This window comes from Halictus rubicundus, chromosome 5 (assembly GCF_050948215.1).
Source record: "Halictus rubicundus isolate RS-2024b chromosome 5, iyHalRubi1_principal, whole genome shotgun sequence".
NCBI classification, from domain to species: domain Eukaryota; kingdom Metazoa; phylum Arthropoda; class Insecta; order Hymenoptera; family Halictidae; genus Halictus; species Halictus rubicundus.
The window spans coordinates 11,285,965-11,300,219 of record NC_135153.1 but is presented as its reverse complement, the minus strand read 5'-3'; the positions used below and the strand labels follow the sequence as shown (position 1 = coordinate 11,300,219).

The 14,255-nt window shown below is 46.5% G+C and overlaps 1 protein-coding gene across 1 annotated transcript; it reads left to right on the top strand.

Annotated features, from left to right (window-relative positions):
- Window positions 1-225: 225 nt before the first annotated feature.
- Window positions 226-13,700, top strand: LOC143354375 (carboxylesterase 5A). The gene is made up of 4 exons (XM_076788410.1): window positions 226-520; window positions 3,077-3,350; window positions 10,325-10,434; window positions 12,258-13,700. Exons 1-4 carry the CDS (start codon window positions 356-358, stop codon window positions 13,584-13,586), a joined length of 1,878 nt encoding a protein of 625 aa, XP_076644525.1. The 5' UTR covers window positions 226-355; the 3' UTR covers window positions 13,587-13,700.
- Window positions 13,701-14,255: the final 555 nt, after the last annotated feature.

The following is a 14,255-nucleotide window of genomic DNA, read 5'->3' as shown; positions in this document are numbered from 1 at the left end:
GTTAGAAGTTAGCTCCGAGGGGTGACGACACCCCGGAAGTCTCACCGATCCTGAGCATCTTCGAAAAAAAAAATGAAGAGTTCGCAACGGGGGAGCAAAACGGGCGTCGATTTTCGCGCAATGCTAGCGTCTGGACGATGGCAACCGGGGTAGGTCTACGCCGAAGGGAGCGAAGAAAAGGCGAGGGCGAAAGAGCGCAGGCCTCGAGCTCCGCACCGCGTCGTGTTCGAAGCTGAGGAAGGAGAAACCTGGCCGAGGGTGGTCGGCTGGAGTCACGCAACGGCGAACCGAGGCCTGGGAGGCCAAAGTCGGGGAACCGCCGATTGTTTCCGAAGCAAATCAGTCAGTCTGCAGAATGAAGTGTCCGGCGTGGCTCGTTCTCGCTCTGTTCCCGCAGTTGTTCGCCGGGATACCGGTGACGCGATCCCAGAGGACCCACGAGAAACAGAAACAGTCGCAGCCGCGGCACGGGCATCTCGAGGTCAAGCTCCCGGATCAAGGAACGGTCGTCGGCAAGGAGGTGCGACAATTTTCCTTTCACCATCTCCGAGCACACACATGCACGCATCATCGTTGTCGTCATTGATATCGCTTCTCCTCGTACACACACCCTCCCCCGTGGATATGGTTGCTATGCGATTCAACGAAACACCGTTTCGCGACTATGCGGTTACCCTGCGATTTCCCGCCGCGAACTCGACCCCTTTCGTTTCTACCTTTGGCCGTGGGACTCGGTTCTCGAACACGCTTCCCTCTCGGTGACCACAGACCTCTACGCAAATCGAACGGACAATTGCCGAGAGAGTGCGAAACGGTGCCATAGGGAGTTTCTCTCGAAGATAGTCGACGTGTTCTGAAGAAAATTAAATTGATTTTTCACCCGTCGTTGCTGATCGTTACAAAACGCGGTAGGATATCCTGGACTGTGCTACTTCTCTGTGATGATATCTGTTTCCATTGGATTCCCACGATTTTACTAGGGGGTATACAAACTAAGATGTATTATGTACTTCATGAGAATGGCAATTTATTTAGATGCTTCACGGGTGCATTAAGAAATTTATTCGATCGTTGCAATCAGTTCTTATAATTTCGACAAGTTTAACCCTTTGCACTCGAAGCTATTTTAACTCCAGAACGAAACATTTCGTTTCGAAACGTTTCGTTACGTTTTCGTTTACTATAAAAAATTTTCTATAAATAAAAATTTCCCCCAAATAATTTTTACTATAAAAATTCAATATAATATAAAATTTCCCTTCAAATAAATTCTTACCACTAATTCAATGTAATTTTTATTCAAATAATTTCTACTATAAAATTTTCTTTCAAATAAATCTTTTTCACAAACTCAATATAAAATTTCCTTTTAAATAAATTTTAATATAAAAAATCTTCTATAAATAAAAATTTCCCCAAATAATTTTCATTATAAGAATTCAATATAATATAAAATTTCCTTTCAAATAAATTTAACAAAACAACATGTTTCTGTACAACATTTCTTCCGACCTAGAATATTTCCCTTCTATATATTTCTTTTCGTGTTATACATACGAAAATGGTGAAATTTACTCGTGCAATACTGAAATCTTTAGTAATTTATTAAATACAAACAAATTTAATCCTGTAAAAAATACTTTGAATATACAGCAATTTTTAGTTGGCGCCTTACAGTCGCAATTCGGGTGCTAAGGGTTAAAATATCAAATCTGCGACCGGTCATCCGAGGGAATGATTTTGACGATTTGTTGAACAACGTTTGAACTTCGAGAAAGATTGGGAGCACCTGTTTTATTTTTACCGCGAGTTCCTAGTCGGTTAATGTTACCCTTACGTGAAAGTGTAAGCCGTCACAGTTTTGCTGCGTAAGACACAGCTGTATATGCGGCCGAGACGCATATATCACTGTCCCGACACGAAAATCCGGCGGCGAGGGAGCCGTTCGAATAATTACGCGGACAAAACAGAAGAGCATGCGAACGAATCGTCTCGAATCAACTCGGCGCACGTGCTTCTATTATCAGTTGAACGTTCGCCGCGTTTCACCCATTATGAATTCTAATATTATAGAATGTTTCTCTGTCTCCCTCCTCCAGCGTTGGGACAAAAGAACCATTTTTCCCGAACCGTGCCACTTCGGTCTCATTTCAAAGTATAATCGCTCGACTCCCTCGCCCTCTCGCATTTCCGCGAAACGATGCTGTTATGTGGAATTTAATGCACCGATTACTTCCACACCCACACACATACGCGCACAGTTTCGCTCATGACATTCGTTCATTAATATCAAGAAATTACCATTTACCTCATTGCCGAGTTTTTCACAAGCGACGGCCCGCCCCCGACACGACACATTTGAAAACAATGTTCCGTCATAGTTATGTCTCTCGGAAGGCGTTCGAGTCCCCGCAAATCGGGGCGAATTCTATATTCTGCGTTCTGCAAACTCGATGTTACCAGTTTTCGAAAGGAAGCACTGATTTTCGAACTTGCATCTAAAAATGTCCGGGACCATTTTGCTGTGCTACAGGACTCAACCTGTTAAGCAATTTTCCTCCACGTTTCTATACGTTCATTCAGCGAACCGGTTCCGTAGAAATCGAAAATCGACGCTCGGCGATTAACACGTTGAGCCTGGCGCCGATGTTGCGGTCCTTTCCGTTCAGCCGGCAGCGAGCGAGCACTCTGAGACGGCTGGAATGAACAGAGATAAATAAATAAGTAAATTACTACATTTATTTTTTAACTTTGATACTGTCGGTCCCCAGGGACCGACGCCGGGCTCAACGTGTTAACCAATGGCAGTGAACTCCGAGAAGGTTCAAACGGAGTTCTGTCCGAGTAATGTATCTTTGATCGCCACGTGAAGCGGGCGGATCAACGATCGTTACCCGGCGCTTACAATGTTTCAAAGCCTGTGATTGCAGGTTGTTCGAAGCCGATTACCCGCTAGCATACGCTCGGCCAAATTATCGGGCCCGATCTCGCGCCGGAATTTCGCTCTCATTCACCCTGAAAGTTCAGCGAGCACGCCGATTGCGAATACGAGATTTTCCGACTTTTGCGAGCACAGGTGCCACAGAAAAGGCCGCCGGCGATAATACAGTACCTGGGGATACCGTACGCGCAACCACCAACCGGTAAATTGCGCTTCTCCGCGCCGGTGACGGACCCGCTGCCATCTTGGAGCGGTGTCAGAAATGCGACGCAATTCGCGCCCTCGTGCCAGCAAGAGACCAACAGGCTGAAACTGCACGAGAAACTGTACCAGAGGCTGCTGCCGCCCGATCAACCTGATCCAGGGGTCAGCGAGGATTGCCTGTATCTGAACATCTTCATGCATGATGGTAAGCGCAACGAAAACCTCCAGATACAATAATCGTGATTTGATCTCATTCGCTATCCGCTCGTGTCGGCCGCTTTATTCTGGAATAGGTATGGGCAATGAACACGCTCCATTGCCCCTAGCGGCAACGCTTTAGAGCTGAAGTTAGAGTAAATGTTACGGTAAGTGATGGAAGGTCCTGTTAGCTTTCAGTACACGTTGCTCCGAGTGGGCGTGGCTTCGTTGTTCTTGATATCGAATGACTGAGGCAGCCCCCTATAAGCAAATCTGTGCCTGTACCTCGCAATAGGCCATTCTCTCTTGTGATTTCGACGTTGACGTGATAGAACTTTCTCTGTCTTCCTACGTGTAAAGGGGGCGTAGCTATTGTTGAGCAGGCGTGGCCTGTAGCGAGTGGGCGTGGGATTATAGCTCTTCTTAACTTGTACCCTACAAACCTAGCTCCGAAGGCGCGCGTGACCCTCCACTGCGAATTTTGCTTCCTTCGTTGAAATATTCCAGTCTCCAATCAGAATCCGCTACATACGTAATGGGCGTGGCTTCGTTGTTCTCATGTTATAGACAGCCGGAATAGCGTCTCCAAAAATCTAGCTTTTAAGACCATAGTAGTGCTCTACTCTGATTATTCCTTTCCATAAAAATGTTCTTCGATCCCCGAAGAATGTCCCTTATTATGGGCGTGGCTTCTTTGTTCTTGATATTGTATGACTGAGGCAGTCCCCTATATAGCAATAGGTCATTCTCTCTTGTGACTTTGACGTTGGCGTCATAGAAGCTACTGCTCTTTCTCTGTCTCTCTACGTGTAAAGGGGGCGTAGCTATTGTTGAGTAGGCGTGGCCTGTAGTGAGTGGGCGTGGAATTGTAGCTCTTCTTAGCTCAAACTTCTACCCTACAAATCTAGCTCCGGAGACGTGTATGACCCTTCACTGTGAATTTTGTTCTCTTCGTTGAAATATTCCAGTCCCCAATCAAAATCCGCTATATATGTAATGGGCGTGGCTTCGTTATTCCCAAGTTATAGACAGTCGGAATAGTGTCTCTGTATTACATCTTCTGAAACTCTAACTTTTAACACCATAGTAGTGCTCTACTCTGATTTTTACTTTCCCCTTAATATACCCTGAATATTGTGGGCGTGGCTTGGCTGCTCTCGACAAGAGTAAATGCATCGTCGCGAACTGCTGTAGCTCCTAGCTAAGCTCGCGGCCAAGTGTTCTCATCTGGGAAGAGTTCAGCAACGATGGATCGGTTTCCCCGAGCAAATAGTTGCGCTCATTAAGCAGTTAGCGTACTGGCGTGATTAGCAAGCCAGGCAACGCGACGATCGCGTTCGCCGGCGACGGAACGCGCCCGTCTGACACAAAGACCGGCTTCCCTCGTGTTTTTCGCCTGCGTTGATAGCACGCCCGATGAAAATCCTCGATAATCGTCACGACAACGTTTCTTCCGAGTAACACTTAAAGCCGCGGCGACACGCGATCTCGTCCGCTAATGATGATCAAGCCCAAGTCCCGCTTCCTTTCTTCCGTTTCTTCGATATATCACGGGTCAGCGCGCGGTGTGACGCGATCCTTATCGCGACGAGGAAAAGGCCGCGATTAGAACGTCGTCGTCGTCGTCGTTCGTAGAACGTTCGTTTCATTTCGTTCGCGCGGACGAAACGATAACGCGATCAAACAATTCCCTGTGACCGTGAATAATGAAGTAACGTGCACGATTCTCACATGAATCGATCCCTCGCTGAAAAACTAATCGAAATTGTCTGAACAGTTTTCCTCCTGCGACGACTCCTCCGCGAAGAAATCGCCTTCGACGTCTGAAGGGCGCGCGGTTGCAAACGCCATTTTGTCCGGCGCGCTATAGTCACTTCGTAGACGCTTTTCTCGAGGACGAAGGGTCGTAGAAGGAAACTGCAAAGGAGAATTTCGCTTGTATTTGTAACGGGGAATCGACTCGAGCGCGCAATTTCATTTCTAATGCGCACCTTCTACGAAAAACGTGGACGAGAAGATTGATTGTGCGTGTTCCTGCGACCATAGGTCATGGGAAATCGATCCCCAGACGCTCCACTCGCTAGGAGTGGTCCTTAATTATGCTCGCCGGTCACTCTACGATTAACGATAATTCCATATCCGCAGTAATTTCCTGCTCCAATTCCTCGATTGACAATAAACGCCGGCTATGCGTGCCGGGTGTACGTAAATCTCTTAGTTTAAGGATGTCGGTGAAGGACTGGGCTAATGGCGGCATTACGGGCATCATTTCGAACTAATTTTGGATGTCTCATGCTGTTGTCGTGAGTCATAAAAGTCCGCTCGAAGGTCTGCGGCTCGCCGGTTCCACGTTGACGACGCGAATCGATATCGGAACCTATCGAAGCTCGTCCACTTCTTTCGGATCGTTGTATCGCGATCCACCGTTCTCGATCGTTTCTTCCTTCTTCTTTTTTTTTTCTTTTTGTTTTCTGCGCATCGACGGAACCACCTGCAGAGTTTCTTCGTGTTAACGAAAGAAAAGTCGACTGTGATCGACGTCGCACGATACTCCCGGGGATAAAAGTTTCACGTTATAATTTCAGGTGCTATAGGACGATCTTCGATGACCTTCGCCGGCTAGTTTTATCACGTGGCAATTTTTTGCCTAAGGCTCGGATATGGGTCGAAACCGGTGCTCACTCGAAATAGCAACCGCCGGCAATTATATCGAGACGATGGTATCGTCCAATGACGTACGATTAAAACGATTTTCTGACAGATATTTAGGAACAGCACAATGTTCACGGGGTTTCCCTGTGATTAACTCGCCCCTTTAGCCACGACGGGGTATAGCCGGCTTCCGGCGACCTTGACTGAAACGAGGATCTCCGCTCTTTCGTCGTGCCCGTGTTAAACAGTCGCTAGTCTAATCTATTTTATCTTTATTGTAACTATACCGATTAGACCGAGTACAGAATGCTTTTAACTTTTATATGTGTCCTGTTTACGCTCTGTTCGCCATGCTCTCTCACACACATACACACGTAAAACCCATACTATCACAGTGCCGTCTCTATCAAAGTTCCCCTTTCCTCGATTTCTACGAAAAAGGAAATGCACGAGAGTCAGGAATTAGTTTAACACCGGCAGCATGAGATTGGTTTTTTTATCACGATTATACCGCAGGTTCTGTGGAGAACGTTTATTATGAGAATATCGCTTTATTTAGACCCCGCAGCGGAACAATCAAATTTCCATTTAATTTCAATTAACACCGGCGATGACTTAATAGTATTTTAACCCTCGTAACGACCCTCGGAAAATGTTTGCACGAAGGATCCCGGAATAGTGCTTCACCTAATTTTCTTTCGCACGTTAAATCGACAATTTCTGCTTTGTTTGATAGTTCAGAGTGCAAAGAAACACAGTTTGGGTCACAAACAGAAAAATCGTGCAGCGTCGTATAGAGAATTCCTCCATACTCGAAAAATTGTCGACATTTAAACTTGACAATTTACAACTGATAATTTAGTGGATCCTTTTTGGATCCAGTGTAACGTGTTAAGCAACGTATTAATCGACATGAAACGAATCGTTCGGCACAGAGAATTGCAGAACTGTACTGCATTCGTGATATTCGAGATTCTTGTGTTCGAACGGGGATTGCGAGACGGTGTTCGAGAGAAACGGGAGTCCCGTGTTTGTGTCACGTGCGAAGGGTCGGAAAACAGGAAAAGGGACATGCGAATCGGGAAATCGTGCCCGATCCCGGCGGCCGACACCCGGTCGATATAGAAACAGCCAAGGAGTAAGAGTAGCAGTAACTGGCGCACGTCGTGGCACGCGATCTTTTAGGGTCGCTCGAGATGTTAAGATACTGGTGAGGTCGGTCACGAAACCACCCCCTCTTCCAACCCCGTGGCACTCGCTTTCTTTCGCCTTAGAGTCCCGAATCTACTCCCCCAGGATTTTTCCATCAGCCCAGAACATCATCGTCCTCTGATTCTTCTTCACAGGAATTATTCTGATTCCTAATGGTGGAACTAGTCATTTTGATTCAGACTATTAGAGGTTCCCGCCGATTTCCCGACGATTATCTCGCGTGATCGATGTGTATCTGAGAAAATAGATCAACACGGACCCGAGCAACCCCTGTGGCTGTCTTTCAACCCCTCGCGATAAGATCCTTTCCGCAGATACAGTGATTAGGACTCCTTAGTCGCTCATAGTTTCCTAAAATAATAGAGACTATTAGGTAACAGAAAAACAGAATTTTATTTAGGGTTAAAAGGAATTTGTAACTTACATGTTTAGTAGTTGTGCTCCATAATTTTCGTCTGACTCGATGTTCTAGAGCAAGGGGTTAATTACAGGGTCTAGTGGAGTAAACTATTTGGAAGATTTGAATTTGTGAGGTAGGGTCTCTCAGATTGCACAGGACGCGACCATAAGGAATTATTCAACAAATTCATTTCTTTGGATTTCTAGTGTTAAAGAAACGGCAGCTTAGCTCTAGTAGTTCCAAGAAAAATATAAAATCAGCTTTGTTTCTCTAAAAATATCAAGACATTACTATCTAGAGAAGAAACTTGCTAATCCAGGGTTAATGGAGATGGTGAATCTACAGTTTCCCATGGGAAGAAGAGAGTTGATATGGACGCCTACATTTGTTTTAGTGGTTAGACATCGACAACAGAAAAATAGAACTGCGTTTCTCTCTGAAGGAAATCCAGAAGGTACATATTCAGCAGATTTAGTTCAAAGTGTTCGCCACGAGTCTGACTGGATGTCATAAGTCAAGGGTTGAAGGACTAATTGATCCTCGAATACCATGTTCCGACGCCTCTCGTGGAACTCTCCGGTTGATGTTCGATACTAAAATCGCATAAATCTCGGGGCTCAGTTCGGAAGAATGTGTGATTCCGACCCAGATCTCTCGGTGGAAGCTTGTTACACGGTCACCAAGAACGAAAGGTAATAGCCCGAAACTATTTGTCAGCTGGAGGACCGTGGTTCCAGGAGAGATCGCCGATAAACCGCTAATAAATTGTCGCGGCGTGGGTGGATCCCGAGGAAGCTATTTCTGGAGGTCTCAGACACCATCGCCGACCGATAACGAAAACCAGCCACGAGCCTTCCTGTGTTACCGGGGAAGGCCTCTATCTCGCTGGCATCTAAAGCGTCCCACCGTGCAATGGCCTGAATCTCTCCTCGACCTTGGCACGCTTCAAAAACTGAGCAGCCCCGGTGACGCTGAACAATCCCCCGAAATTAATTATTCAAACGCCCCCGCAGCCACACACCCCCGTGAAACCTACTACGACTCCTGGGCGAAATTGTTTCATCCCCCGCGAGAGTCCTTTTAATCCGCTTGCTGCCCTCACTGGATTGATCACTGATCTACCGCGGTGATCTCATTATGGGATTCCTGCTTCTCTAATTGGTTCCATAGTTGAACCTTTGCTGATAGCGACTGTCCTAAAGTGTTCTCGATGATTGCTCCACTAGGTCTGTTTATATCAGTCTGCGGATTTTATGCATTTATGTACTATTTTGTATGTACAAATTTCAAAATCTATTACTATTACTATTTTGCTATTTTCATCTTATAGAAATGATTAAAGAAAGAATGACTACTTTATTTGGCTCCTATTTTCCACAATTTTTAGTTTGCATAAAGATCCACAGTCTAATAATTGTATTCCCGATTTTTTCGTATTTGGTTTCAGAGTTGAATTTCTCCTGATGATGACTTCTTTAATACTTATGGGCGTCCGAGATGTTCTTGTCTGCAAGATATGTATGTAAATTATTGAACATGTTTAATTGAATTCTTTCCTGTCGACGAGTTGATAGTTAGATAATATCCTTTTCACATTCTTACTTCTTTTACGTTCTATTTCATCGTTGCCACGGCAACTGGTGTTGTGGATCTTTCAAGAGGTTCTTGAAGCTTCAAACAACCCTCTGACTGGTGAATGGTGATCGAACTGCTGGTGGGACGGGCTGAAATAATTGGATTAATTATTTCTTGTTACTCGACGATTAGACAATAATCTATTGATATTCTTACTTCTTTCACGGACTTCGAGGAACCTTTTGCTCGATGATCAGACTGCGGACTTCATGCGTCTATAACAAAAATGTGTGATTGAAATTTGGAAACAGTAAAAAGATTTTTAAACACTGTAAGAATATCTAATATTTCGTTGCAATTATTAAGCATAACGATCCGCATCATTTATTGTGCATAAAGATCCGCACTCTGCTCGAGATTGATCTTCTTTCGAACATAAAGGACAATTTAATAATTGTTTCTTGCCGAAGGCCCAACAACCAGATATAATCATTCGCTGGTTTTTAATTCTTCCGTGTATGGTTTCGACCATTGAATGTTCGTTTTCGGATCGGAGGCGTTCTCGAGGCTTCGAAGCGGCTTGTCTCATAGCGAGCAAGGGATAACGCTATGCAAATAGTGTCGCGATCGATTCGCCGGTGCAACCGGAACCGGGGATGCAGGCTCATTTAGTGCGAACGCGAGTCCATGAATTCCTCGGGTTCCAGTGTCCGGTCGCCTCTTCGGTGGCAGGTTTCTTTTCCATCGGACTGCGTGATCGATAGCCAGACTATTCTCATCTTACCGCCTTTCGGAAATCGAGTACACTGATTTCCCTATATATGTCGCCGAGGCCTGGATGATAAACGTCGCGGAATTATCCCCCCTACCGCGGGGTATGCCCCGTGAAGGGCCCCGAAGCTCGAGAGGCCTCGGACGCCGAAGAGTGTAAACATAACACGGCTCGGGTATGTCTCCTGGACGATACATGACGCTGGCAAGACCCGTGTTGTTGACATATTATATATCGAGAAAGAGATCACTATAACAAACAATCGAGCGGGCCCAGAAAGACTTTTAAGCCTTGAACGTCCCGATAAATAAAATCGTTAGTCGTACAATTCGAGAAAAACTTTGTCCTAACCATCACAATTCTCCTACAGGATTTGAAGGGGAGGTTGATCGGCCGGTGATGGTGTGGTTCCATGGGGGTGACTTCAACACCGGCACCCCTGCCATCTGGGACGCGAGCTTTTTCGTCCACAAACAAAAGGTAACTTGCATTTTCTTTCTGTTCAACAAAATAGCTTTCGGCTTTTGTCAGTCGAAAACAAAAACCGTGTACTTGTGGAATTATTTTCCAAACGTTTCGAGACATTCTGACGCTAGTATTGCAGCGATGGCCGCATTCATAGCTCGAGCTTACTGAGTTTTCAGAGAAGACAATTTAACCGCAAAATAATCTTTTCAATTGTAATTTTACCGAGCAAATTGCTACGAGTTCCCCGAACTTCGAGCGAACGGTCGACTTGTTAAATAACTTCTGATTTTCTGTTACTTTTATCGAGAATACCGGACATTGGCGTGTCAGTTGAGAGAAACGTTGGGAAAACGATTCCAGAAGCGTGGGAATCTCGGTCCCAAAGGATGCTGACTCACGATTCAGGCTCGTCCCGCGTCGGAAAAATCGCGGACAGCGTCCCGACCTTAGCACACATTCTCGGAAAGAGTCGCCGATTCGGAATCGATGAAGCGAACGCGAGAAGTCGACAGAAAATCGAACGGGATTAGGGTGTTTCTTTGCGTGCCGGCTGGGGCCAAGGTAAATTCAACCTTTGGAATCGCATTACGGATCCATCCATGATGCATGCTTTATGCACGGGGGAGGGGGAGGCCAAATGTTAATGCATTTCTTCGTTTCACGGAAACAGATTCTTGACACGAGCATCGTTAAAAAATCGCATACATAAAGAGGTAACGTCGTCGTCGTCGTCGTCGTTCCGTTTCCTCGCGATTCCTGAAGAGTAAATCACGCTCGGATGAAATAATTGCCTGTGTTTTTGTAAATGCTTTATTCTCGGTTGGAAACACTCCATTACTATAAATACGCTATCCGGAACAAGTAATTCGTAGCATGTTGGAAAATCTATTTGGTAGAACACATGGAATGACACCACGGGGTTCTCGAGTAAATACTAAATTCGACGCTGCCGACCGTTCTCGTTCGTTCGTGGTCGTCAGTGTGCGGCGCGCGATTTTGTAATTCCTAAATTTCTTTTCTTTTCTTTTCCTTTCGATATTCGTTTAGGTTTCGTTCGGTTCTCGTTCGAGCTACTCGGACCATTCCCTAGACTAGTTGTCGAACGAGCTCTTCGGAACTCCTCGACGTTAACAATAACACTATCCAACACCCGTCTCGCAATCCGACAATGCGTAGGGGAGCTCCTGCGGAGCTCGATCCGCTGAACACGAATCTGCAAAATGTTTTCCTCTGGCAGCCTAACTTCGTAAAATATTCAATTTGAATGATTAAAATGTAGATATATAGATAAAATTCTTAACACTTTTCATTGAACTTTTCATTGAAAAGTAGCTAACATTTTATGGTGATTGACTAACTAATCCACAATTTCGAATCAGTTCTAGCGTCTCTTCCGATGGATCGAATGTATCTGTTTTCCTTGTGACACAAGATTAACCCAAAAAGATTATTAAATTACTAAACATCTGTAAATGTTCAATAAATTGCTAAGCGTTCAGGCACGGTGCGAGTGAATTATACTCAAATAGGACAAACAGAAAAGGGGTCGTATGTGACGAAAATATTCTGAGCAATAGCTTGATTCGTTCCAAAATTATATACAGTTGTAGAGGCTCCAGTATGCAATTGCAAAGCTGAAGAAGTTGCAAAACAATGTCCAGATGCTCGTTGAGCGGGTCAGAGGTCGCAGGAGTCCCGTGCGCGTTACCGGATCGCTTGGAAAATATGAAAAAACGATTGGACAGCGTGGTAAAAGAGAACCCGCCGCTCCCGATTCGAGGGACGTCTATCTTAAACGCTACGATTAACATCTACGCGACCGTGTGTTCTTCCAGGTGATAGTGGTCACGGTGGCCTATCGTCTGAACATCCTGGGCTACTTCACGACGACGGACGCGGAGGCGCCCGGGAACTACGGCATGTTGGACCAGGTCGCGGCGCTGGACTGGGTGCAGAAGAGGATCCACAAGTTCGGTGGGTCCGCGTCGAACGTGGTGATCTACGGGCACAGTTCCGGGGCGATCAGCGTGGGCCTGCACCTGATCAGTCCGATGAGCAAGGGCAAGTTCTCGAAGGCGATCGCGATGAGCGGGGACGCGGTGAGCTCTGTGGGTTCTCCTCGCGCGGAGCTGCCGGTGGTCGACATCATCGCGGAGAAGTTCGGCTGTTATCGGCGTCCGACCTCGGCGTTGATGGAGTGTCTTCGTCGCGTGGACGTGAAGATCCTGGTGCGGGAGTCCTCGAGCATCGAGACGTGGGGCCCGATCGTGGACGCGGAGACGAACAACGCGACGGATCCGTTTCTGCCGATGCATCCCCGAGACGTTCTGGACAACAACGACCAGCTGAACAGCGTGCCCTTCGTAACGGGTTACACGAACAACGAGCAGGCGCTCGCGTACATGGAGTCGCTGGGCAAGGGCAACCCCGACGGCAAGCTGTCCTCGAGCCGGTTCGAGATGCTGATCACCGACGAGTTCCTATCGGTGGTCTCGAACCTCGAGGACAACTCGACCTGCGAGACCAGGCCCGAGATGGTCGCCGACGCGGTCCTATTCTTTTACAAGCCTCATCCGCCCAGCAAGGACCAGGATGTCCTCCGGGACAGGTACCTGGACCTGCAAACCGAGAAGAACTTCGCAGCTGGCCTGACACTCCTTGCCGGTCGGATCGCCAACGAGAAGTCCGCGTTCGTCTACAGGTTCGATTACAGGCCCGAGACCAAGTACGCGACCAGCGACGTGCCGAAATGGGCCGGTGTGCCGCACATGTTCGAGCTGCCGTTCGTTTGGGCCCTGCCAAGCGTACGCGGCACCACCATCCAATGGAACTACGCTGACCAACATATGGCCGAAATGATGACCTCGATGCTCGCCAACTTCGCCAGGACCGGGAACCCCTCCATCAACACCGTCAAGTGGGAGCCGTACACCGAGGAGAAGCCTGGGATACTGATCATCGACAAGAACATCGACATGAGCAACGGCAGCAACGTCGACTACAAGGCCTTCGCGTTCTGGAACGAGTACTACCCCAGGCTCCTCGAGGAGGCCATGAACAACTGCTGCAATGTCACCAGCGCCGCCGCCGAGCCGGGGGCTGCTACCCCGAAGATCGCTATCGGTGGTATAGCGATCGTAGCGTTGAGCCATCTCGTTTGGTAGACGATGCTCGAGCAGGTTCATTTGTACAGGCTCGAGCGAGCCTTCTTGTTGGTCGACCGTTCGGGGTAGCTTGGTACTCGCGAGATTGTAAATAAAGCGTTGTAAACTGTTTCCTTAGAGTGTGATAAATAGACTGCGGATTTCGTGCGAATTGTTGAGAGATCCTAAGAATTGAACGGCGTTGGTATGTTATTTTCGAGTAATTGAAATTGTTGGTAGAAGAAGAGATTCTAACTTATGCGTCTTACAACTGACTCGGAGAATTTTTATTTTGCGCAAAGATCCGCACGTCTAGTAATAAACATATCGACTCCAGTTTTCTTTTAACACTTCCAGTGTTCTCCCGAAAGTGGGGATTATTTGTTCAGATTTGTAAATTAATTTTCACGTTAATGCTTCGGGTGTTGCAAATGTAATTTAAACTTTCAGCATCGTAATCGTAACTTTTCTATTTGTATCTCGTTGAATAAATTAGTTTGATTGTATGTGATTATTTAGGCTGCTGAATGGGCATTGGAAGTGTTAAACTATGTGCAGCGAGGGGCTGAGCTGTTAGCGTGCACTAAATTCTCTGGGAACAACTGTTATGGGGTCCAGTGTTTCTTTTGAAATGGGAGGGCATGACTTTTTGTTATCGCGTTAGCTCTAGTGGAACATTTGCTTAAATTA